Source organism: Tachyglossus aculeatus (assembly GCF_015852505.1).
Source record: "Tachyglossus aculeatus isolate mTacAcu1 chromosome 12 unlocalized genomic scaffold, mTacAcu1.pri SUPER_6_unloc_1, whole genome shotgun sequence".
Lineage (NCBI taxonomy): Eukaryota > Metazoa > Chordata > Mammalia > Monotremata > Tachyglossidae > Tachyglossus > Tachyglossus aculeatus.
Window position 1 is genome coordinate 22,006,707 of NW_024044828.1, and position 25,634 is coordinate 22,032,340.

Below are 25,634 nucleotides of genomic sequence, written 5' to 3' on the forward strand. Positions count from 1 at the left end.
GAATGCAAAGAGCCTGACCGTGGTCTGTATCTCCTCTTGCCCAGCCCGTGACACTGCTCGGCCGACGGGCTCTCTCGAAACCACATTCACCCTGCACAAAGCAGCGTGCTCGTTACTGTCTGTCCTGCGTGGGGTTCCCGGTCTCTGGGGGGATGACCAGTCGGGTAGGGGTGGCAGATTCCCGGTTGGGCAGCAGCTCCATCCTCGTTCCTGCCATTCCTGACGTTCCTGCCATTTTGTGTCTCCCCAGCGGGCCGCCTTCGCGCATTTCCCCGAGCTCTACAACTTTGCCCTGTCCAACGTGGCGGCCGTGGACACCCGCGGGGCCCTGATGAAGCTCTTCGTTCCCCTAAGGTGAGTCGGGGGGGGGAGCGTCTCTCCCCTTGGGCCGGGCTCGGTGCCTCGCGGCCGGAACTGGCCCGTTTGGACTGGTACTTTTAGACTGTGGCTTTTAGGCTTTTAGACTTCTTTTAGACTGTGAGCTCACTGCTGGGTAGGGACTGTCTGTATATGTTACCAACTTGTACTTCCCAAGCGCTTAGAACAGTGCTCTGCACGCAGTAAGCGCTCAATAAATACGATTGGTGGTGATGATGATGGTGCTGTTGGGACCGGGCACAGACTCCCCGAGCTTCCTCCACCCCCTCCGTTCCCTGAGCGAGATGGAGAACCGTCTCCCTGCCCTGTGGTAGCGTCCAGTCTGAAGTGGCCAGTGAGAATTGCCCCAAAAGCCCTTGGTCCTCTGGAGCCCCGGCCCATCCCACTGAGGTGCCCAACTCGGGAAGCACGGTCAGGGGAGGGGGACGGGTGGGGCCGAGCTCTCTGTGCCCGCAGCAGGGTGCCAGCGCGCCGGGCGTCTCGGTGCCCTGGCCAGGGTCTGGTGAGGGTGGCATCCGTCCCGCCTCCGGGAGGGCCCCGAGGCCGGAGCCGGACTGAGGCGCCGCCACCGCCACCGCCGCCGCCTTGCCGTGTTTTGCAGCTCAAACACTCTTCACCAGGTGGCCTCCCACCTCTGCCTCCTGCCGCCGCTCCCGGAGAGCCAGGACACCGCCTTCCACAAGGAATTTCTGCTGGAGCTCCTGGTGAGCACCCGCGTGGGCGAGCGCAATCCATCAGTCAGTCACCAGTGGGATTTATGGACTGTGAGCCCGCTGTTGGGTCGGGACCGTCTCTATATGTTGCCAATTTGGACTTCCCAAGCGCTTAGTCCAGTGCTCTGCACACAGTAAGCGCTCGATAAATACGATTGAATGAATGAATGAATGAATGGGGCGCTTGGGAGCGCTGTGCTAAGCACTCGGGAGGGTACGGTACGGCAGAATTAGCAGACACGTTCCCCACCCGTAACAAGCTTACAGTCTACAGGACGAGCTTACGGCTGTCTCGGGTGGGACCCCGGGGGTCGGCGGTGGGGGTGGGAGAGCACCCGGCCTCCCACCTGGCCTGACTCGGGTGGTTTCCCCGGAGGAGGGGTAGAGAGCCCACCGGGCCTCACGGCCACTCTTCCCGCCGGGTCCCATGCCCGCGTTCCCAGGTGTCTCGCCACGAGCGGCGCATCTCCCAGATCCAGCAGCTCAACCAGATGCCCCTCTACCCCACCGAGAAGATCATCTGGGATGAGAACATCGTCCCCACCGAGTACTACTCGGGGGAAGGTGCGTTCCCCGGGCCGGGGGTGGCGGGCAGGGGGCGGGTGGGGCCCGGGCGGCGGCCGGGACTCCCCCAGCCGTGCGGTCTGGTCCCTGCGCAGGCTGCCTGGCCCTCCCCAAGCTGAACCTGCAGTTCCTGACCCTCCACGACTACCTGCTGCGCAACTTCAACCTCTTCCGCCTGGAATCCACCTACGAGATCAGACAGGACATCGAGGACAGCGTCAGCCGCATGAAGCCCTGGTAGGGGCCGGGACGGAGCCGGGGGTAGCTGGGCGGAAGAGAGGAAGCCTTCCCCAGCAAAGAGTCTCTGGGGCTTCCCTCTTCTTGGGGTGGGCAGGGTGGGCACCGTGGCGTGGAGGGCCACGCCAACTCCCTTCCTTGTCCGCAGGCAGTCGGAGTACGGAGGGGTGGTGTTTGGCGGCTGGGCTCGGATGGCCCAGCCCATCGTGGCCTTCACCATCGTGGAGGTGGCCAAGCCCAAGATTGGGGAGAACTGGCCAGCCCGGGTACGGGCGGACGTGACCGTCAACCTGAACGTCCGAGATCACATCAAGGACGAGTGGCAAGGTAACCCGCTGCTTTTCCCACCCCTTGCCTCGGAGCAGGGGCCCGGCCCACGGGGCGAGACGGCGGCTGGCTCGGGAAGGGAGCTCCGGCGAATCTGACCCCCGTCTTCCGGCCTAGGTCTGCGCAAGCATGACGTTTGCTTCCTGATCACCGTGCGCCCCACTAAGCCCTACGGCACCAAGTTTGACCGGAGGCGCCCCTTCGTGGAGCAGATCGGCCTGGTCTACGTCCGAGGCTGCGAAGTCCAGGGTGTGCTGGACGACAAGGGCCGGGTCATCGAGGACGGTGGGTGCTGCCGGCCCACGGGGAAGGGGGCGGGGGGGCCGTTTGACGAAGGGCAGGCCATTGAGGACCAAAGCTGGGGCCGGCCCTTTTTTTCCACTGATTCGTGGAACGTCTTGGGTAACTCGGATTCGTTCATCGGGTCGCGAGCCAGTTGTCGTGGAAGATAAGAATCTGCCGTTCATCTTAATTCGGAACAGACAGTGCCCGGCTTCATTCCTGAAAGGCCCACGGAGACCACCTTTCTCTTGAGAATTCTTGCCCTTAGCCTCCGCCCCCGGCTCCCCTTCCATCCCACCATTTTCTCCCTCTCTTTGCTGTGGGGGCTGTTCTGGGAGAAGCAGACTGGTGTCTTGAGCTCTCCTTCCTTGAAGTGCCTTTCTGCCTGTTCAGCTCCACCGGGGGCTCTTTTCAATCAACCGGTGGCATTTATCGAGCTCTTCCTGGGTGCAGAGCACTATACTAAACGCTTGAGAGAGTACGCGACGATCCCAGCCCCCAAGGAGCTTGAGGTCTTTTGGGGGAGACGGACGTTAAAGTAGATGGAGGCCAGGGGAGGTGGTAGAGCGTGAGACTGTTTATGTCAGGACCGTGGGACGTTTCAGTATAGTTTTCGCCCCACGTTCATTTTGGTTCCGCTTCTGGTGGTGACTAGGGCCGGAACCCAAGCCCAGGCTGCGAGGAGACTCGAGAACCTTCCGGGTGTTTCTGGATCCCAACCAGTACCAGCAGGATATGACCAGGACTATCCAGAACGGGGCGGAGGACGTGTACGAGACCTTCAACATCATTATGCGCAGGAAGCCGAAGGAAAACAACTTTAAGGTCTGCGGCCTGGGTCGGGGAGGGGTAGAGGGGAGGGGTTGGTGGTCCTGGAGAGAGAAACAGCTTGGCTCAGTGAGAAGAGCTCGGGCTTTGGAGTCAGAGGTCATTGGTTCGAATCCCGGCTCCACCACGTCTGCTGTGTGACCTTGGGCAAGTCACTTAACCTCTCTGAGCCTCAGTTCCCTCATCTGTAAAATGGGGATTAAGAATGTGAGCCCCACATGGGACAACCTGATAATAATAATAATAATAATAATAATGGCATTTGTTAAGCGCTTACTATGCACAGAGCACTGTTCTAAGCGCTGGGGGTGGATAGAAGGTGATCAAGTTGTCCCACATGGGGCTCACAGTCTTAATCCCCATTTTACAGATGAGGTAACTGAGGCTCAGAGAAGTTAAGTGACTTGCCTGAGGTCACACAGCAGACATGTGGCGGAGCCAGGATTCGAACCCATGACCTCTGACTCCAAAGCCCATGCTCTTCTCCACTGAGCCACGCTGCTCCTCCTGATCACCTTGTATCCCCCCAGCGCTTAGAACAGTGCTTTGCACATAGTAAGCGCTTAATAAATGCCATCATTTCTTTCTTTTCTCTATTTGCCCGCACACGGCCCTCCCCCCGCCCCGCAACTGACAACCCCCGTGGCATCTCACTGCCCGCAGGCGGTGCTGGAGACCATCCGGGACCTGATGAACACCGAGTGCGTGGTGCCCGACTGGCTACACGACATCATCCTGGGCTACGGAGACCCCGGCAGCGCCCACTACTCCAAAATGCCCAACCAGATCGCCCGCCTGGACTTCAACGACACCTTCCTGTCCATGGACCACCTCAGAGCCAGCTTCCCCGGCTACAGCGTCAAAGTCACCGCCGGGAGCCCGGACCAACAGGTCCCACCCTTCAGGTGCGGCGCGGGGACCCACTCCCCGGCGGGCCTCCTCCACTTGAGCCGGGGGCTCGCCCGGCCAGAACCTGGGGCTCGTCGGCCGGTGCGGTTGGTTCAGATGTGAGAGGGTGGGGAGGAGGTAAAGCAGTGGGATGCCCGTGGGGCGGAGCCTGATCCCGGTCGGCAACGCCATCTCAGGTCGGTGACCGTCGTCGCCCGGCTCCCATCCCCAGAGGGCCTGACGGGGACATCGGCACCCACGGGGCTCGGTTCTAAGGGCTGACACTGCTTCCTAGCATGCTCCGCGGGTGGCGTTGCCTGATGGGAGGAGGGACCATCAGCTTAAAAAGTTTCCTAGCCGTTCGCGTCAGAGGGGACCGGGGAGCCACCCGGGGCATAGCCGGTGGCTTCCCCGCTTAGAACTCGGGGTCCCCAGCCACGCCACCCTCCCCCCAGCCGTTCGGTGGGGATGGTGACATGTGGACTCTGGGTTTCAGGATCACTTTCCCAGGGAAAAGTGGGAGAGGGAAGAAGCGGAAGGATGCCGACGGGGAAGGCGATGGCAGTGAAGAAGCGCGAACGCTGATCGTGGAGCCCCACGTTATTCCCAATCGGGGACCCTATCCGTACAATCAGCCCAAACGGTAATGCATACGCACATACACACGCACACTCCCATGCACACTCGCGCGTGCTCTTGTCAGGGCAGAAGCGGGGCCGGACCACATCCTGGATTGGGACCACGGCCCCATCTTTCTTGTCGGGCTGACCTACCCGTCTGAAGAGCTGGGTTCTTAGGACCGCTTTTTTACCCTCTCCTCTGACGTCTTTCGGTCAGTCCATCAGCTGTACTGACTCGAGGGCCTGCCGGATGCAGAGGACTGTACTGAGGGCCTGTATGCTATAGAACACTCTACTGAGCGCTGAGGAGACTGTGGAGGGAAAAGGCACTCAGGGAGTTTTCAGTGTAGCGGGGCCGACGGGCAGAAAGTAACATACAGGGAGGAAGATAAACAGCCGCGAGAGCTCGTGGTGTAGATGAAGTGCCCAGATCGTGGAGGGCGTCAGTCGATGCGGACTGAAGGGCTGCGTTTGGCAGGGGGCTCCCAGGGTCTGAGGGCCTGAGATGCGAGGGTATGTTCCTGCGAGAAGGAAAGTTAATCTGCCGGGAGGTGCTTCCCGGAGGAGGCCGGGTTTCAGGAAGGCTCTGAACTTGGAGAGAGCTGAGGCCAATCACACGGTCAGCGGTACTTAGAGAAGCAGCGTGGCTCAGTGGAAAGAGCACCGGCTTTGGAGGCCGGGGTCATGGGTTCGAATCCCGGCTCTGCCAACTGTCAGCTGTGTGAGTTTGGGCAAGTCACTTAACTTCTCTGTGCCTCCAGTGACCTCATCTGTAAAATGGGGATTAAGACTGTGAGCCCCCCGTGGGACAACCTGATCTTGTAAACTCCCCAGCACTTAGAACAGTGCCTTGCACATAGTAAGTGCTTAATAAATGCCATTGTTATTATTATTATTATTATTAGAGAATGCTTCCACTGAGTGCCCTGAGCGCTCGGGCGAGTATAGTAGAATAGGTAGACCCAAATCTTGCCCTCAAGGAGCAGACAGTCTATCGGGGGAGACAGACTGTAAGTTCAGTTACAGGTTGGGGGAGCGACCGGGAAGAAGTGTGTGTGGTGGGGAGGGAGGGAGGGAGTGAGCTCTAGGCCAGGGGAAGGGTGTGAGCCGGGGGTCGGAGGCGAGCGAATCGAGGATGGGGCCCAGTGAGACGGCGGGCTTCTGGAGCCGGAGAGAAGAGTACGAGCTGGGGTGGGGTGGGAGTGGGAGCGGATTTCCCGCCAACTTGCTGCCTCTCTGTTCGTTTACAGCAACACGATCCAGTTCACACACACGCAGATCGAGGCCATCCGGGCTGGGATGCAGCCGGGGCTGACCATGGTGAGAGATTCATTCATTCATTCAGTAGTATTTATTGAGCGCTTACTGTGTGCCACGCACTGTACTAAGCGCTTGGGAAGTACAAGTCGGCAACATAACTTGTTGGAGAAACAAGATGGAGTGATGGAGAAACAGTGGAGGGAGGGATGGAGGGAGGGGAGGGGTGGGGCGGGGAGAGAGTGCAAGTGCCCTGAGCCTCTGGTCTTAGCCTTTCCCCCGAGGGGTCCAGAGCGTGCTCTCTGGAGAGGGAGCATACCAACCTGCATGCTTGTCGGACACAAGGCCATAGGGCTTGAGAGTGGTTTGGAGCTCCATTTGGGGAAAAAAAAAAAGCCTGCTAAAGTCCAGGCGGAACAGGGCCTTTTCCAGTGGAGAAGTGGTCACTGATGGCCCTGGCCACGGCGGCCACTGCCCTTCCAGTGGGAAGCCGGCTGCACCTGCCCAGCATATTCCTGTCCGCTCCCCAGGTGGTGGGGCCCCCCGGAACGGGCAAGACGGACGTGGCCGTCCAGATCATCTCCAACTTGTACCACAACTTCCCCGAGCAGAGGACGCTCATCGTCACCCACTCCAACCAGGTAGGTGCCGGTGCCTCTCCTCTGGCGTAAGTCTCGCTGACGACCGGGGTCCGTTCAATCCACTCCAGAGCGCCGGGTGTGACTTGGCACCTCTGGCTCGGTGCCTCCGTGATGTCATGGGGGCCAGGGGGCCAGGATGCCGGGCAGCTCCCAGGTGGATCCTGGCTTCCAGGACGAGGTAGAAGGAATTGCGGGTCGGGTGGGGGCCTGGAGTAGTGGCGATTAGCTGCGGGAGTCAGTGCGCACCATTGTCCAGCTCTGCCATCCAGCTGGGACCAAGGAAGAACCCAAAGTGGGGCAAGGGCTCTGTGCTCTGGGAGGTTTCCTCCTTTAAGGGGGAACTCGAATGGTCGGGACAAGTGGGATTGTGCGCCGATCGTAAAGAACGGGTGGAGTTGGACAGGAGCGTGTGCATCTGGGATTGCAGAGCTCACACCTCGCCTGCCCTACGAGGCCGCCCGGGCACGTGCTACAAGCCGTAGGGCGTCAGAAGTCTGTGTGACAGAACACCTGTGGGGACGATGAGGCAAGCGGGCCAGGTGGCCTTCCCGGGGACCGGCGATCCCACGGGGCTGAACTGCACCCAAGAAAGAGATCCTCGGACCCTGCTAGCCCAAGCCGGTCAATCCCCCAGCCGGGCCCAGGACCCTCCCACCGCACTCGACACCCTTTGGGCCGTGACTCCAGTCTGCGAGGGCAGGGCTTGCCACACCCGACCCACTCCACCCCTGTACCGTCCCTTCCCTGGCTGGCCTTCCCATGAGCCGGCTCGGCCCTGGCCCCGGTCCCCAGTGCCAGCCCCGACCGCCCCCGATCCGTTCCTCCCACAGGCCCTGAATCAGCTGTTTGAGAAGATCATGGCCCTCGACATTGACGAGCGCCACCTCTTGCGCCTTGGACACGGCGAGGAGGAGCTGGAGACGGAGAAGGATTTCAGCCGGTGAGCGGCACTCAGGGGACTGTCCCCAGGCCAAAGCCAGGATTTGTCCTTTCCCCTCATTGCTCAACCCTTTCTGTCGGAGTCCAGGGTCACTGGCCAGCCCCGGCCCCCCACCCCAACACACCTTGTCATTTACCACTGTCACCGGACCGGGGTCGGGGATAGCAGCAGAGGCCACAGATCCCGATGACCATCAGCCAGGGGCCGGCCAGCCCCGCCAGGACAGGTTCTCGGATGCAGAGCCCCGTTTCCCAGAGGAGCCTGGCCTCCTAAGCGGTCCTCAGTGGAGTTTGGAGCGGGCTGCTGCCCAGTAGAAGCATCAGTGGCGGAGATGCCCTTTCCCCACATCAGGGCCGGGAGCGGGGCCAGGCCGAGCCGGTCCACTCTGAGCAGGCCCGTTGACCACCCCCATTTGCCTGTCCCAACATCCAGATACGGGAGGGTGAACTACGTCCTGGCCCGGAGACTGGAGCTGCTGCGGGAGGTGGGGCGGCTGCAGGAGAGCCTGGGGGTCCCCGGAGACGTGTCTTACACCTGTGAGACCGCTGGCCACTTCTTCCTGTACCAGGTGAGGGAGCGCGGCACTCTGGACCGTGGACTGGGGAGGGAGGGGGGCCCTCCCAGTTCACCCCGAAACTCCACCGGGTCTCAGGGGATGCTCTCCTAGGTCACCCCAAAGTAGTTTGGGCCTGGGGATTGGCACTGTCAGCATGCCAGGGTACCAGGTAGCACCAAGGCCTGCCAGCCCCAGGCTGGGCTGTTCTTTGTTCTCCAGGTCTACTGGCTTGTGTATCAGAAGGCCACCGCCCCAGTCTCGGGGTGACTCTTGGCAGCGTGCCTGAGCTGGGCTTTCCTAAGCAAAGAAGATAATAATAATAATAGTGGCATTTATTAAGCGTTTACTATATGCAAAGCACTGTTCTAAGCACTGGAGAGGTTACAAGGTGATAAGGTCCCACGGGGGGTTCACAGTCTTAATCCCCATTTTCCAGATGAGGTAACTGAGGCCCAGAGAAGTGAAGTGACGTGCCTAAAGTCACACAGCTGACAAGTGGCGGAGCTGGGATTTGAACCCATGACCTCTGACTCCAAACCCCGGGCTCTTTCTCCTCAGCCACGCTGCTTCTCTAGCCACACTGCTTCTCTAGTGATGGTTCTAGTCACTTTTGTTGGTACTGGGGATCAGAGGTGGGGGCTTCGGGGAGCTTCCGTCCTTCCTGATTCTGATGACCAGCGAGTCCCGCCAGACCTTGAGCTCCATGAGGGCAGGGCCCGGCTCTGCTGCCTCTCAGAGACTCTCCCGGGTGCTCAGTACCGAGCTGTGAGCTCTTGACCATAACACCTGTCCGATAACATCAAGAGGCAGCTGGCGGTCTTGGTCCTGCCAGCGGGACTCCGGGACTTAGGCCTCCGGTGGTCTGGTGGGTCTCTGTGCCCACAACCTGTACGAGGCGGGAGTAGAAGGCCCCAGGTGCCCTCTGTGCCCTGCGCGGTGCCTTCCCTTCCCCCGAGGGAAACAGACCCCAGAACTAAGGACAGGCGGAGTCGGGGGGAAGCGATCGAAGGGCTTCACGGCAGTCTGGCGCGGCCCACCCTGTGACGCGGCCAACCCCGTTCACCCCACAGGTTATGTCCCGCTGGGAGGAGTACATGAGCAAAGTGAAGGGCAGGGGAGCCCGCGACAAGCCGGACGTGGCCGACGTCAGCCGCCTCTTCCCCTTCCACAAGTACTTTGCCAACGCGCCGCAGCCCGTCTTCCGTGGCAGCTCGTACGCGGAGGACATGGAGATCGCCGAGGGCTGTTTCCGGCACCTCCGGAAGATCTTCACTCAGCTCGAGGCAAGGCCGCCCCCGCCACGCCACTCTGTGCCACTCTGCTCGCCTTCCCCGTGTATCTCCATGGGGCCCGGGTCTTCCCTCCCGAGGAAGGTGGCCCCGGTCCCACAGGCGGGCTCTCGAGGCAAAACCTGCATGGGACAGGACGGGTGCTTGGGCTGGCTGACACGGGGCAGCCGGGATGGGGACCGGGATGGGGGCGGCCCAGAGATCCGGCGGAAGAGGGGGCCGGGGGAGTCTTCGAGCCCCGGGCCCCGTCTCTCTCTCGCTTAGGAGTTCCGAGCCTTCGAGCTGCTGCGGAGTGGCCTGGACCGATCCAAGTATCTGCTGGTGAAGGAAGCCAAGATCATCGCCATGACCTGCACCCACGCCGCCCTGAAGAGGCACGACCTGGTCGAGCTGGGGTTCAAGGTAACGGGGGTGGCGGGGCGGCGGGGGCCCTCGGCCGTTGCTCGTTCCCGTGGCTCTCTGCTTCTCTCTCTGGCCCTGTCGCTTGGGGCCCGGCCCTCGGTGTTTGCAGCCAACTCAGACTGTGGGGTGGCGATTGGTCTGGGGCCAGGTCGTTGATGTTGGAGAACACTGGATTTGATCCAGGCATTCGGTGAGCACTGTTTGATCCATTCACAAAGTGAGCACTGAGCTGTTGCTGTCGGTGAGCACTCGGGGAGCACCGAATTTGTTCGATCCGTTCATTCAGAAAGCACTCGATGAACATTGAGCTATATGTGTCAGGGAGCACTGAATTCGGTCCATTCACCGTACGAGCACCGAGTCACTGCTTTCAGCGAGCGATGAGTCACTGCCGTCATTGAGCCCTGAGCCAGCGAGCACTGAGTCACTGCTTTAACTGAGCACTGAGTCATCGCTGTCGATGAGAACTGAATCCGAGCCATTCAAGCCAAGCTCCCGTGACACCTGCTCATTCAGAAGCCGTGCCCGCAGATTCTCTGCCCGCTGCCCGGTCCCAGAGTTGGCCTCAATTGGCTCCCTGCGGCTCCATGTAACCCGAGGACTCACTCTAACCTGGCGGCCAATGAACGGTCCCAGGGAAATAGCCCGCAGCTGATCTCCGCTCTCCGGTATACACGAGCAAGCGGCCGACCGTGCCCGCTCCTTCAGCCGGAGCCAGCCCTCCGACGTGGGAGGTGCTCATCGTACTCTTCCAAGCGCTTAGTACAGTGCCCCGCACACAGTGAGCGCTCAGTAAATGCATTTGCCTGACCTCCTGGGCCCGCGGACCGGAAAGTGACACCTTGCAGGGGCGAGGCCGGGCATCGGAGCCTTAGGCCCTTGTCAGGAAACTGGCACTCTGCAGGAGCCGCCTGGGCAGCGGTGGTGACGGACAGACGTGAGCCCGGCGGGCAGGACTTCACCTGCATCCCCACTGGCAGGGACTCGGCAGGCCTCTTCTGCCCCCGAGTCTGGCAGCCAAAACAGGCAACCCATCCTGGGGCAGGGAGGTCATCAGGACAGAGCACGGAGAAACCGTTCCGGGGGAGTTCACACTTTATCCTCGAGCCGTCCAGGAACTTGTCTGATGTGGGCGCCGTCTCTGCCAGCCTGTGTCCTGATGTCTTGGCCCTTTGAGGCCAGGGCTCTGGTCCGGTCTGGCCCAGGGAAGCTGCCATCTACAGGGTTTCTGTGCCGGGTGGGACCAGGCTCCTGGGAAGAACGGGGAGGGTGATGATCATTGGTCTGGAGATGACAGACGCTCACCACGGTCAGAGATTGCTCCCCCCAGAGCCCCGGGGCCATCAAGAGGGACCTTGGTGGCTTCTGTGCGCCAGGCTGCTCTCTGCCTGAGATTCGACCTGTCTCCCTGACGGGCCTCTCTCCCCTCTGTCTCTCAGTATGACAACATCTTGATGGAGGAATCAGCCCAGATCCTGGAGATAGAGACTTTCATCCCCCTCCTCCTGCAGGTATATGCCCGCACCCCCCTCCCCCCAAACCCGGGGTGTTGGAATGTCCCCAGGACATCCCAATTTATGCCCCAGCTGCTGCCGGGGTCGGGGGTGGGGCGAGGTGGCCCGGTGCCTGAGGTCCCAGGGAGCCATTCCCAGGCTCGTCCCCCTGACACACATACACATGCCCTTTCCCGAGGGCACTCTGCGGTGGGCAGCGAGTCTGCCATCAGCCTCTCCTGCCTCTGCTGACCACCGTGGCGTCGCCTGGTTTTCTGCCTCTTCGTGGGTGGGGGTTTCTCCATTAAACATCCACAGTTGATCCGGGCAGAGGAGCTCTGAAAAGACCCGGTAGCTGTAATCACCAAAATGACATTATAATTATGCATTTTGGAAAGTTCTATTTCTGTAGCTCCCTTTAGTTAGTTATTTCCAGAAGCGGTTGGGCGGTTGGCGAATCCCCTGGGTTGTTTTGTGAGCCCCGACCCTCTGGTGGGCCTGAACTGTGACATCTGGGAGGCCCCCGACTGCCCGCAGGAGTTTGGGATGGATTTAGGATCCCGCAGATTCCCTCTGAGAATCTGCGCCCTGTCTCCCTGACCCCCGAGGGCCTCGGCCTTGATGGGGTGACCTCCCCCGTGGTCTCGGTCCCCAGAACCCGCAGGACGGGTTCAGCCGCCTGAAGCGCTGGATCATGATCGGGGACCACCACCAGCTGCCCCCCGTGGTCAAGAACATGGCCTTCCAGAAGTATTCCAACATGGAGCAGTCCCTGTTCACCCGCTTCGTCCGGGGCGGGGTGCCCACCGTCGACTTGGATGCCCAGGGGCGGGCCCGAGCCAGGTAACCGCCCGGGCGGGCGGTGGGGGAGCCGGGGGGAGCCCCCGGGGAGCTGGCTCCAGTCGGTCCGTGGGAGAGAGTAGGGGGCCGTCGGCCGAGTCGGGAGGAGAACATCCTGGGACTTGGCTGGAAAAGTGAGGCCGGAGCCCGGCCTTCACCGCCGTCGACCATTTGCTTCCTCGCTTCGGAAAGCCTGTGCAACCTGTACAACTGGCGCTACAAGAACCTGGGGAACCTGCCCCACGTGCAGCTGCTGCCCGAGTTCCGCACCGCCAATGCCGGCCTGCTCTATGACTTCCAGCTCGTCAACGTCGAGGACTTCCACGGGGTCGGGGAATCGGAGCCCAATCCCTATTTTTACCAGGTGAGGGGTGGGCCCCCGCCCCCGCCCCCCCCAGCGTCGGCCACAAGAGTGAGCCCGGTGGAGAGGGGGGAGCGCCTCGGGGCTCGTCTTCCTTCGGCCACTTTCAGGTTTCCTCCGGAGCCGTGCCAAAGCGTGCCAGCGGGGATTGAGCGGATACCGCACTCTCCCCCCTCAAGTCGACCCCCAACCCACATCCTCCTCCTGGCCCGGAATGCCCTCCCTCTGCACATCCGCCAAGCTAGCTCTCTTCCTCCCTTCAAAGCCCTACTGAGAGCTCACCTCCTCCAGGAGGCCTTCCCACACTGAGCCCCCTCCCCATCCCCCCGCCTTACCTCCTTCCCCTCCCCACAGCACCTGTATATATGTACGTATGTTTGTACGTATTTATTACTCTATTTTATTTGTACATATTTATTCTATTTATCTTATTTTGTTAATATGTTTGGTTTTGTTCTCTGGCTCCCCCTTCAAGACTGTGAGCCCATCGTTGGGTAGGGACTGTATATGTTGCCAACTTGTACTTCCCAAGCGCTTAGTACAGTGCTCTGCACACAGTAAGTGCTCAATAAATACCATTGAATGAATGAATGAAGTCAAACAGGCAATTACTCTTCCCACCTTCAAAGCCTTATTGAAGGCACATCTCCTCCGGGAGGCCTTCTCTGACTGAGCACCCCCTTTCCTCTTCTCCCACTTTTTTCTGCGTTGCCCAAACTTGCTCCCTTTGCTCTTCCCTCCTCCCAGCCCCACGGCACGTATGTACGTATCTGTAATTTCTTTAGCTCTGTTAATATCTATTAATATCCGTACCTGTGTGCCTGCAGAACCTCGGGGAGGCCGAGTATGTGGTGGCCCTGTTCATGTACATGTGCTTGCTGGGCTACCCCGCGGATAAGATCAGCATCCTGACCACCTACAATGGGCAGAAGCACCTGATTCGGGACGTCATCAATCAGCGCTGTGGGAACAACCCCCTCATCGGGCGTCCCAACAAGGTAGCACCCGTGGGCACAGGGTGGCGTGCGAATGGCGGGGGACGAGAGGTGGGGGGTTCCCATGCCATCAAACGGGCACGACGCATTCCCCCTTCTCTTACTTGGGGCGGCCAAGGGCTCTAGAAGGGCCTGCGTCTCCCATCTCCCGTTTGCTTCCAGGTGACGACGGTGGACAGATTTCAGGGTCAACAGAACGATTATATTCTCCTTTCCCTCGTGCGGACCAGGGCCGTGGGCCACCTGAGGTAGGCGAAAGTGCCATCTCCCAAACCCGCTTGGCTCCAGGAGCTTTCGCTCCACCCCCCGCTCCGTGAGACTTGGGCAGCCTGAGGGGAACGAGACCCCTCTATTCCAAGGGTTGGCCTGGTCTGACGGACCGGACCGGCTGTCCGAGGGAGTCGGGGCTGCGTCTTCCCGACGACACTTGCCGTCCCAGGCGTTTTGAGGGGTCTGCTCACGGGTCGACGATTTCGCCCTTACCCTTCTTCTCCGGACGGTCTGGAACGTCGGCCCGCTGGGGTCAGGGATGAGGCTGGCAGCGGGGACTGGACCGGCCTGTCTCCGGGCCCAGTCTCGGGGCAGCGAGGCCACTCACACGCTCTGGGTTTCGGACCTCTTCGGCTGACTCTCTGCTTTTCCCTGGCGCCCAGCTTGGGCAGGTGGACCGCGCGGGCTATCCTGCACCCCTTATTCATGTTAAAATGGCAGACTCATCTGGGTAGTATCTTTAAAGTCTACCGATCGGTCATTCGGCGGTATTGATCAGTGCCTAATGTCTGCAGGGCTCTGCGTCCAAGCGCTTGGGAGTGTCCAGTATAGTGACTAGACATGAGTCCTGCCCTCCAGGAGCTTGCAATCATTAGCATTTGCTGAGCCGTAGCGTATACAGAAAGCTATTTAGGAGGGTGCTGTAGGGTCCGTAGACACGATCCCCATTCTCTAGCTGCTTCCAGTCCAGTGAGGGAGGCGGAAATTTAAGTAAGGACCGGGGCTTATGGATGTAACAAGCCGGCGCTCAAGTACCAGTGGGAGGCAGGGGAAGGGAGTGAGCCCCGAGGTGCCCCGGTGACGTGGAAGCACTGGGGTGGCGTCGGAGGGGGGAGGGGGAGAGGTTAATTCATCATCAATCGTATTTCATCATCAATCGTATTTATTGAGCGCTTACTGTGTGCAGAGCACTGTACTAAGCGCTTAAGGGAGGTGTTCTGGAGCCAGGGAGAGCCGGGGGGATTTCTGGGAGTGGCAGCTGTCTCCAGGAAGGCACGGGAGTGGGCTCACGGTTCCGGGTGTCTGGTGGTGCCGAAGGGAGTCATTTGGCCGCTTTGTCTTTGCTCCCCGAAGGGACGTCCGTCGCTTGGTGGTGGCCATGTCAAGGGCCCGGCTCGGCCTGTACATCTTCGCCCGAGTAGCCCTCTTCCAAAACTGCTTCGAGCTCACACCAGCCTTCAGCCAGCTCACCGCCCGCCCCCTCCACCTCCACATCGTGCCCACCGAGCGCTTCCCCACCGACAGGAAGGTCAGGACTGAGTGGCCGACGGGAGGGTCGGAGCCGGAGGGCTGACGGGAGGGTCGGGACCTCCCTCCCTCAGTCTTCACCCCAATCCCCGGGGCCCCAGACAGTGCCCTCTCAGCACGGCCACAGCTACCCCTGGAAAAGCTCTCCCTGCCTGCCTCCAAGGGAAACAGACCGAGGGCCCCGGGGGGGTGGGCCACACCCTCCCAGCCCAACCAGGCTCTCGGGCTCTCCCCTTTCTGTGGAAGTCGAGTCCGCTTTATTCTGGGAGTCACTCGTTCAACCCATCAGTAGTATTTGCCGAGCACCTGCTGCGTGCAGATCACTCTGAGCGCTCGGATGAGCTCAGTAGTCGGCGGGGGCCCCCGGAAAACAGAGGACCTCCATCTGCAGCGTGCGGAAGGCGGCCCGTCCTAGAAGGCCGGTGTGCCGAGGGACCCCAACCAGCTCTTTTTTTCCAGAACGGAGCTCACCCTGCTCACCCCGTGCAGATCGTCAAGGACACGCCCCAGATGGCCAACTTCGTATACAATATGTACCTGCACATGGTTCAGAGTTCTCACTGCTACCGCCAGGTGAGGTGCCTACAGCCAACCTCCAAAATAGGAGCCCACCTGTCACCCTACCGGACACATTCACGGTTTAAGCCGGGCCCTCTCCCCTTCTCCCTGACTCTCTCGAGAAATTTTGGTCTATAGAGGGATGCCTTCGCCCCCCCCCCCCAGGGTTTCCTGTTCCGCAGGGGCTCGTCCTCCCTCGGCCAGAGACTGGCATGTGTTCGGTACTCACTTAAATCTCTCAACTCGGCTCCCCTTGAACTCCGTATGGCCCTAAAACATAACCGTTTGCCCCAGGCCAGGGTGTCCAGGCGTCCCTCTCGTGATGAGGAACCCACAGAGCGGTGCCGGGTGGAGGGACCCGGAGTGTGGGATGTCGGCTGCCAAGAAAATGGGACGGGGTGGAGGCAAAGTCACGAGGGAGGGGGACTGGACTGAGCCGTTCTGGGCTCTCCCTGAAAGGTTTTCTCCTCTGTCAGCAGACGCTGCCACCCCCACCTGCCCTGGTGGAGGACGGGGAACCAGCTCCGAGTCAGGAGGCTAGAATGGAGGCCACGACAGAGGCGGACACGGAGGCCACAGCAGAGGCGGGCACGGAGGCCACAGCAGAGGCGGGCACGGAGGCCGCAACAGAGGCGGGCACGGAGGCCGCAGCAGAGGCGGGCACGGAGGCCGCAGCAGAGGCGGGCACGGAGGCCGCAGCAGAGGCGGGCACGGAGGCCGCAACAGAGGCGGGCACGGAGGCCGCGGCAGAGGTGGGCACGGAGGCCGCGGCAGAGGCGGGCACGGAGGCCGCGGCAGAGGCGGGCACGGAGGCCGCGGCAGAGGCGGGCACGGAGGCCGCGGCAGAGACGGGCACGGAGGCCACAGCAGAGACGGGCACGGAGGCCAAGATGGAAGCTGAGGTGGAAGCCAGGATGGAGGCTGAAACGGAAGCCGAGACGGAGACCAGGATGGAGGCTGAAACGGAAGCCGAGAAGGAGACCAGGATGGAGTCTGAAACGGAAGCCAGAACGGAAGCTGAGGTGGAAGCCAGGAAGGAGGCTGAAGCGGAAGCCGAGACGGAGACCAGGATGGAGGCTGAAACGGCAGCCAAGAAGGAGACCGGGATGGAGGCTGAAACGGAAGCCGAGACGGAGACCGGGATGGAGGCTGAAACGGAAGCCGAGACGGAGACCAGGATGGAGGCTGAAACGGAAGCCAAGAAGGAGACCGGGATGGAGGCTGAAACGGAAGCCGAGACGGAGACCAGGATGGAGGCTGAAACGGAAGCCAAGAAGGAGACCGGGATGGAGGCTGAAACGGAAGCCGAGACGGAGACCAGGATGGAGGCTGAAGCGGAAGCCAGAACGGAGATAGAGACGGAGGCCAGAACGTCAGAGGCCGAGGGGGAGGCTGACACATCAGAGACTGGGGTGTCTGAGAAAGGGAAGGATGGGACCTCCTCAGGCGAGGGCCCCCAGGAGGCCAGGAGAGCTCCCAGTGGACTGTGAGACTGTGGCTCAGCGGCGGCGGCGTTGGCCGCGGCGGCTTAATGATTAATGCTGAGGGCTCGTCAGAGCCACCTCAGAGGTTTACTTTTCATATGGCCGAGCACTGCGTTTTCTGCCGATTAAACTTCTTTTCCATTCCTGTTTCCCTCTGCCACCAGCCTCAAATTGCATCTGAACGTCAGTTAAGCTGGGGGCCTGCTGTCGGGCTCCCCTCCGCTCCCTGCGGGAAGCGCCAAGAGTTCCGTCTGTAGCTCACCTTTCCCGTGCCTCCTTCCCCAGCGGTTGGGGACCGGTCTCAGGGGGCCATTTGGCTGTAGAGGCACACCAGTGTTCCCCTCGACTTGGCAGGAGGCCAGAGAGGAACGGGTGACCAGAAGTGGCTCCCACCTGCCTTTGTGCCGGGATCCCCTGACCAGACCCGCTGTTTGTTCAGCGCCGGCGGGGCGGGCAGCGGCTGGGAAACGGCCCGGGAGCAGCCTGTGTCCAGATGCCTCCAAGCTGACACTGTCAAACCCGCGACTCTCCCCCCACTTTTCGCTTCACCCCTCGCCCGGCTCTCGCCGGGCCTTACTTTCCCAGCAGCCTGAACACATCCGAAGGCTCTTCCAGGCCCGGGGGCGTCCATCCCGAGGTGCTCTGGCCAGAGTGAGACAGGCAGAGAGAGAGGCTGTGTTGTGATCAGGTGGCTTCGGGAGCCCCTGGAGCTCATGGGTTGGAGGGTGAGTTGGAGCCTCCTGGGACCTGGAATTCATTCATTTGAGTCCATCATATTTATTGAGTGCTTACTATGTGCAAAGCACTGTACTAAGCGCTTGGGAGACTACACTATAACAGACACATTCCCTGCCCACAATGAGGTTAGTCTAAAAGGTGAGACCGGAGGTTTCCATAGGAAACCATTAAGGAGATTCAAATCTAGGAGCCAGAAAGACCTCAAGAAATAAGCTCGCCCAACGCCCACCAACTCAATTGAGGCTGGAAGTGGCCAAGAACCAGGGCTGCGTCCTGTCCACATCCTAGTCACGCCCAGGGCTACCCAGTTGCCAAGATGAATCATCATCATCAATTAATAGGGAAGCAGTGTGGCGTAGTGGAAAGAGCACTGTCCTGGGAGTCAGAGGATCTGGGTTCTAATTCCAGCTCTGCCACTTGTCTCCTGTGTGACCTTGGGTAAGTCACTTCGTTTCTCTGTGCCTCAATTCTCTCATCTGTACAATGAGGATTAAATCCCACTCCCTCCTATGTAGTCTGGGAATCCAGTGTTGGACAAGGACTGTGTCCAATCTGATTATATTGTATCCACCCCAGCGTATAGTACAGTGCTTGGCACATAGTAAGCACTTAACAAGTACCATAATAATTATAAACACTTGGATTGTGATTAAGCCCTGACTGGGCTAAATTCTGCAGTCAGATATGACACATCCCCGTCCCTCCCGGGGTTGACCGTCTAACGAGGAGAGGGGTTGGATGAGGTAAAGCCAGCGAAACCATACTGCTAAAGATGATCCGGGCTTTGTCTGTCCCTGCGATGGCCCCAGGAAGAAGGGAGCTTCCGAGCTTAGTGGGAGGGCGGGCGCTGGGGGTATAAATAGTAATCGTGAGGGGGCTTAAGAAGCCGGGGAGAGATAAGAGCAATGAGTGAGCTCTGGGAAAAGAAAACCAGGCCTCAGAGGGTGATAAGGAGGGCTTTTTAAATGGGGAAGGGTTGGGCTGGAGAGGCCTGGGGTTCCCTCTCTGAAAAAGGTGGGCAGAAAATGTGTCTATCAACTCTATTGTATTCTCCGAAGTACTTAGTACAGTGCTCTGCACATAGTAAGCACTCAGTAAATATTCGTGGCGATGATGAGAAGGCATGAAGCTGGCCAGGTCTTCCAACACGTGCAAGTGGGAAAGGAAGGGCCGATGGGTGATTTTTCACCCGTCACCATCTCGGAGGGCAAGGATGGAAAGAAGCCGCTAGGCCTGGCCCGCTACCTTCCTAATAGTAATTGTGGTATTGGTCAAGTACTTCTTATATGCCAAGCATTGTACTAAGCCCTGGGACAGACACAGTCCCTGACTCACACAGGGTTCACAGTCTGAGAAGGAGAATTTTCCTAGAAAATGTTTCCGTCGGGGATCAGGTCCGGGCACCTGCAGGAACCCACCGCTAATCATCCAGACCGTGTTCCGGGAGTCCCACCGGCCCCTTCTCGACATTGCGAGCCACCCCTTTTGTGTGCACGTGCTGGCTCGTTCCCTGAACGAACCCTCACACCGGAAAAGCAGATTGCCTAGGAGATGGCAAAGACCTCTGCTTTTTCCAATCAAGGGAAGAAAGGGAAAGGAAAAAAAAAAGTTGAGTTATTTATAAACTGTCTATCGCTGGTGGGGCCGACGGGCAGTTCGGTTTCACAAACTCAACGGTCATGTGCTTAATCAAGGGTGAATGGGGGCCCCCGGGCAGCCGTGACCCCTCAGCTCAGGGTCACGCCTGCTTCCCGACCTATTTTTCATGTCTAATGGGGTCTGAGTCTCCTTGTCCCCGGATGCCGGGCAACAGAGAAGAGGGATGTGTGCAGAGGAACCTATCGGATCTGATGAGGCCCAGGCAACTTGTCCGGCAGTGGAGAGAAGACAAGTGAAGCAGCTCAAGAATTTCTGCCTGACCCATCCTCTCTGCCTGGTTGCGGGGGGCCAGGGGAGTGAGGGGGAGATCGGGATGGGGCCTGAGGCGAGTGGAGGCCGGGATTGGGGATCCCGGTCAGTCTCCTTTTGGAAAGCTGGAGGGGTGGGGGGTGCCTTAGTTCACCTGGATCGGAGCCCTCTGGAAAGCGTTGGTTTGGCTTCCCCAACCCCTGGCTCCATGGACTGAGGCCTCGACGGGCATCTACCATGGCCAGCTGAGGACAGCACCACCAGAGGGGTTGCCCCTGGCAGAATCGGGCCGCCAGTACCGGGGGAACCAGCACTCCAAATTTTCCCCAACCGAAGCATCTCACTGATTACCTAAAATGTCTAGTACTCTGGGGGGGCCACGGTCTGCTTGAAAATAGGTCTGAGGAAAAAGAGTGAGGGGACTTTTTACCTCACTCCTATCCCTGCTCTCTCTCTCTGATTGGGAGCCTCAGGTGGGACGGAGACTGGGCTGGGGAGGGGAAGCCGGGCTGGACCAGGCCGTCTCCCCAGCACATCACGCTCGGGAAACCAGTTTGGACCCGAAGAGTGGAAGGAATCTGTTGCTGTCCCTTCGCTGGTGGATGAAAGCCCCAGCCGGCTCTGGGATGACTCACTCGCGAGGGACCCCTAGCCTGACCCAAATTTGGGCCTTTTCCTCTGGTCCGACCCCAGGCACTCAAGGGGGTGGGTTGACCACACCCCCGAGTCGTCGTCCTGAGAGGGAGCCCCCGGCGACATCTCCTTCAACCCGTGTGTTCTGAAATAGCTCGGCCACCAGAATATCCCACCCAGCCCACCCCCTGGCCCCCATTTGGGGCTATTTATAGCCCAGGCTTTTCTGTTCCTTGTGTGAGTTTCTAGTGACTGTGGGTGGCAGTCAGGTTGCCAGAGCCCTGAGCGGGACCAGGCAGGGATCGTGGTGTAGCGGATAGAGCACGAGCTTGGCAGTCAGAAGCTCATGGGGTTCTAATCCCCGCTCCACCACTTGTCCCCTCTGTGACCTTGAGCAAGTCACTTCACTTCTCTGGGCCTTAGTTATTTCATCTACCAAAGGGGGATCGAGACTGTGAGCCCCACATGGAACAGGGACTGTGTCCAACTCCATTTGCTTTGTATCCACCCCAACACCGAGTACAGTGCCTGGTACATAGTAAGTGCTTAACAAATACCATTATTATTAGTATGTCTGTAGTGGGCATGGGCTGAAGGAGGAACAGGAGGCTTCCAGTGGAGGTGGCCCTGGGGCCCCCCCCGTGGGGTTTCTCTCAAAGCATGCTTGTTTTTCGTGTGTGTGTGTGTGTGTGTGTGTGTGTGTGTGTGTGACTGGCTCCAGGGATTAAGACTGAGCCCCACATGACGCAGGGACTGTGTCCAACCTGGTTAGCTTGTATCTACCCCCAGCACTTTTAACAGTGCTTGGCACATAGTAAGCGCTTCACAAATCCAATAGTAAATACTGTTACTATTAGTATCATTATTACTATTATTAGGGAGCCCGGGGATTGGCCAGCGGCTGCCTCTCTCCCTCCCAAGCAGGCCCAGATTGGTCCCAGAGACTATGGCACGCCGTCCCCCCTGAGACCTGAGGCTTGGGAGACCGGGCCGGGTGTCAGGGAGGGGCGGTGATGGTGACCTTGGATGTGCTCAGGAGCCGGGACAGGGCCGGGCACCAGGTGGAAATTTCTGCTGGACCCCTGGAGGAGCCTTGGAGACTCAGTGCCCTGGTCATCCTGAGTGGGAGCTTCAAACGGCCTTCCGTAACCCAAGCACAGACCCCTGCCCCAGGTCACTCCCCGCCAAACGACTAGGGGTTGTGTATCCGGGAGGGTCCAGGCCCCGTCCCTCAGGCTCCAGCGGGGAAGGGGTCCAGGGACGGCTGCTTCAGCACCCTGTGTGGGGAGGAAACCTTCCTCGGGTGCACCCACCCAAGTTGGGGAGGATGGGGGCTTGGTTCCCCGGCTTGCCTGGGGTCGGCTCTGCCCCGATTCCCTGCCAGCTTCCTCCGCGGCCTGCCCTGTGCGTGCCGTGGGCTTTATGCAGTTTTCTGCTCTTCTTGCTAATCACCGTGGCAGTGGCAGCCGGGAGCCCCTTTCTGAACGCTGTAGTTCCCCTTCTTTGACGAAATGTGAGTTCTGTTTGCATCCGTTGCCCTGAAGCTTTGTGAAGTAAAAGGTGTCGCTGCCTAGGCGCGAAAACCGATATTGGGTGAGTGTGTTCCCCCCACCCGCCCCGCCACTCTGAATCTCTCTGCCTCCATCCAGTGAGGCCGGGCGGGCCACGGCCACCCCAAGGGCCTACAGTCTGGCCCACCCCCACCCCACCCCCTTGGGCGGTGAAGCCCTCCGGACCCCAGGCGGTGCTGGGAAGGACCAAGGTGACAAGGGCCCTCCCTGGAAGGGCTCCGGGAGGTCTGGATCTGAGAAGATGTTTGCGAAGCCAACCAGGATGTGAAGTCAAAAATAAAGTGATAATGAATACAGGGTCGTTTTCGAAGGCAGACTTTTTTTACCCGCTCTCAGAGCCGGCCTGCTGTTGCCTCTCAATTTCTGCGGGCAGGGAACGTGTCAACCAACTCTTTTGTATTGAACTCTCCCGAGCACCTTATCGCACACAGTAGGTGCTCAATAAATGCTATTGATTGATTTGATTGACTGAACAAGTCTCCTGAGGTCTGACGCATCAAATCCTCGAGGACGCAGCCTCCCTCAGAGTTGGCAACTATCAGCCCCGTGGCTTCTGGACCTGGGGGAGCCTGTGGGAAAAGCTTTTCCACGGACTAGTGGAAAGATCCAGGACCTGGGAATCAGAGGACCTGGGTTCTAATCCCATTTCTGCCATTCGTCCGCTGCATGACCTTGGGCAAATCGCTTCACTTCTCTGGGCCTCAGTTTCCTCATCAGCAAAATGGGGATTCCTCCCTTTTTAAACTGCAAGTCCCATACGGGATCTGTATCTACCCCAGTGCTTGGCGCACAGTAAGCGCTTAAGAAATACAATAATAATAATTAATAATAGAAGCTTTCATTCCAGTCCATCAGCCAGAAAGGAGGCCGTCAAGGTCACCGGGTCCGGGAAAGTGCCCTCCCTGAGGGATTTGGGGGTTTCCTGCAAGCCCAGGTTCTCCTCACGGGGAAGCTCACCACCCTGGGCTCTGCCTCTCGCCCCCAAACCAATCCATCGGTGGTATTTATTGAGTCCTTACTGCGTACAGAACACTCTGTCTCCCCCTTTTAGACTGTGAGCCCACTGTTGGGTAGGGACTGTCTCTATATGTTGCCAACTTGGACTTCCCAAGCTCTTAGTACAGTGCTCTGCACACAGTAAGCGCTCAATAAATATGATTGATTGATTGATTGATTGATTACTAAGCACTTGGTGGTATTTATTGAGTATTTACTGTACTAAGCACTTGGGAGAGCACTATCTAGCAGCTGGTTGGCACATTCCCTGCCCGCGTCGAGTTGACAGGCTAGAAGGGGAGACAGGCGTTGCCATGGATTCGAGGCCCTGCCCACTGGTTGGGCCCAGCCCGGTCCGCGCGGCTCCGCGGGTAACGGCCCCCCGTGGGCTGTTGGAGGGCGGGACGGACCATCCGGGACTTACCTGGAGGAGCCGAAGAAGGAGCTGGTTCTCCCCTCCTGAGGGACCCTAGATGCTTCCCCGCCTTTCTTTTGCGCGGGTTTGAGGGAAATGGTCCCTCTCACTGCTGTGTTTTGGGGTCCTGAGTTGCGGGTTATCCCTCCCCCCACCCCCACGGCCAGACCGTAATGGTTCGGTCCCCCCTCCCACGTCCCCCCCATTCCACCCCACCTCTGTCCCCCACAGTCCAGCCGACTGCTCCGGAGATCAGGTGCGACTGAACGAGGGCTCTTCCCGACGGGGACCCTGTTCCGCCCCCTCATCTCCCTCACCCCTGTGCCTCCCGAGGAGGGCTTGCCCCTTGACCCCTGGGGCACGCTTTTCCCTATAACGCTCGCTGCCTGGCAACCATCTCATCTTGCCCTGCGAGGCAGGAAGGGAGAGCAGGTGGGCTTCTCCCCATTGCTCATTTGAAGACGCCGGGGCCCAGAGAGGTTAAGTGACTTCTCCGAGGTCACCCAGCAGGCCAGGGCAGAGCCGGGACAAGGGCCCGGTTGTCTCACGGTGTGCCCACTGAATTTCGCCTCCACCAGACCCTGTTCCTTGCCAGGCAGACACACTCACTGAGGTCCCGGCCACCCCCCACCCCTCCACCCCGGTCCCGGCCTGTCTCCTCTCCCCCTCCAGAATGGGTTTCACCCAGGCTTCCAGGGTGGGGGGCCATTTAGTTGACCACAGCCTTCTTCCTCTGAACAGCTGCTCACTGCCTCTCCTGCCGTTGGATCCGGAAAGGTGGACCCTCTGGCAGCCAGAGAAGAGTTTTAAAGCTTGCCAAGTCATCCAGGCCGAGACGCCTGAACCCCATTCCGGTACTGGGTGGGAGGTCGGGCGGGTGGGGAAGAAGTTCGGCAAGACAGGGGGAAGGGGGTGGGAGCCTGAAGTCCCCGGCTTTCCTGCCTGGACCAGGTCCCAAGGGCCCGTTCTCCTGGATCGGACAGGGAGAAGTTAGGGCCCCTGAAGTAACCAATCAATCTCACCATCAACGGTATTTATTGAGCACTCTCTGGCAGAGAGTACTTATAGTAATAAGTACTGGGGAGAGTACAATAAAACAGAATTGGCAGACACCATCCCTGCCCTCCAGGAGCTCACTGGGATGTAGGGAGGCGGGGCAACCTACCCCTTCGCCCTGCCCCCCCCCCCGCCCCCTTCGCCCTGCCCCCCTCCGCCCCCCCCCCACCACGTAGTAGTAGACGTCATAGTGGTAAAGGAATTTTACTCCTGAGTGTTCCCTGGCTACAGGGCACCGTTCTGAGCATTTGGGCGAGTCCAGCAGTTGGCCGGGATTAGGTCCCTGCCCAGGAAGAGCCGACTCTGTTCAGTGCGTTTCTCCGGTGTCTGCCGCTAGATCCACGATGGGCGACTGCAAATGCATCTGCTGGTGCGTGGTGTGGTTCGCGGTGCTGCTTGTCTTGGCCTGGCCCGTCAGCCTGCTCCTGGCCCTCCTGTTTGGGGTCTTCGCCCCCATCACCACCCTCCTGGCGCTCGACGATGTCAGTGAAGCCCTTCTCAGAGGAGCCAACCTGGGCCGAAAATGCGCCCTAAACGCCATCAACGGCAAACCTTTCTTCTAAGGCCTCCCTCCCTCCCTTCCGGCCTCCTCCCAGCCCCTGGACTCCCTCCCACCCCGGATCCGCCTTCAGCCCCACCGCCCTGTCGCTGGGCGGACATTTTCAGGACAGACCTATTTATTTCAGACAACTATCCGTGATGGGAAAGCGGCGGGCTCCCGGGCTCCCGGCGAGGTCAGCGCCTGGGCTCGCTGCCGGCCGGCACCCGGGGCATTTCCTGTGCCAGCCTGGCTCTCGGGCCAGGGCAGAATGCAGATGGCACCTTCCTCCCGAAATAGAACTCTGTGTGTGTGTGTGTGTGTGTGTGTGTGTGTGTGTGTGAGCATGTGTGGGTATGTGTGTGTTGAGAAGCCCAGGCGGATCATCTGCCCAGGGGTGCCAACAAGCCCGACCTAATAAAGACCCAGCTTTCCCGCCAGTCTGCCGCCAATTTTGTCTTGGTCCAGATGAAGGGAGAGGGTGGGATAACAATAATAGCAACAATAACCGTGGTATTTGTTAAGTGATTACTACATCCCAAGCACTGTACTGAGCGCTGAGGCAGATACAAGATGATCCGAATGGACAAAATCCCAAATGGGGCTCA

The 25,634-nt window shown here is 59.6% G+C and overlaps 1 protein-coding gene across 5 annotated transcripts in view; it reads left to right on the forward strand.

Annotated features, from left to right (window-relative positions):
- The window catches only part of AQR (aquarius intron-binding spliceosomal factor), a 29,583-nt gene extending 12,261 nt beyond the window's left edge, over window positions 1-17,322 (forward strand). For 2 of the 5 annotated variants that reach the window (XM_038741245.1, XM_038741247.1), the window contains exons 13-35: window positions 251-354; window positions 980-1,082; window positions 1,535-1,655; window positions 1,751-1,892; window positions 2,041-2,219; window positions 2,337-2,504; window positions 3,157-3,326; window positions 3,993-4,234; window positions 4,714-4,860; window positions 6,088-6,157; window positions 6,625-6,735; window positions 7,566-7,675; window positions 8,108-8,243; window positions 9,302-9,514; window positions 9,785-9,922; window positions 11,362-11,433; window positions 12,071-12,258; window positions 12,448-12,619; window positions 13,444-13,614; window positions 13,774-13,859; window positions 14,956-15,130; window positions 15,589-15,702; window positions 16,164-17,322. In XM_038741245.1, coding sequence (XP_038597173.1) covers window positions 251-354; window positions 980-1,082; window positions 1,535-1,655; window positions 1,751-1,892; window positions 2,041-2,219; window positions 2,337-2,504; window positions 3,157-3,326; window positions 3,993-4,234; window positions 4,714-4,860; window positions 6,088-6,157; window positions 6,625-6,735; window positions 7,566-7,675; window positions 8,108-8,243; window positions 9,302-9,514; window positions 9,785-9,922; window positions 11,362-11,433; window positions 12,071-12,258; window positions 12,448-12,619; window positions 13,444-13,614; window positions 13,774-13,859; window positions 14,956-15,130; window positions 15,589-15,702; window positions 16,164-17,177 — 4,146 coding nt within the window. In that variant the 3' untranslated portion in view covers window positions 17,178-17,322. The remainder of the gene's footprint in view (window positions 1-250; window positions 355-979; window positions 1,083-1,534; window positions 1,656-1,750; window positions 1,893-2,040; window positions 2,220-2,336; window positions 2,505-3,156; window positions 3,327-3,992; window positions 4,235-4,713; window positions 4,861-6,087; window positions 6,158-6,624; window positions 6,736-7,565; window positions 7,676-8,107; window positions 8,244-9,301; window positions 9,515-9,784; window positions 9,923-11,361; window positions 11,434-12,070; window positions 12,259-12,447; window positions 12,620-13,443; window positions 13,615-13,773; window positions 13,860-14,955; window positions 15,131-15,588; window positions 15,703-16,163) is intronic. The other 3 variants (XM_038741246.1, XM_038741248.1, XM_038741249.1) reach the window with 2 other exon arrangements.
- Window positions 17,323-25,634: the final 8,312 nt, after the last annotated feature.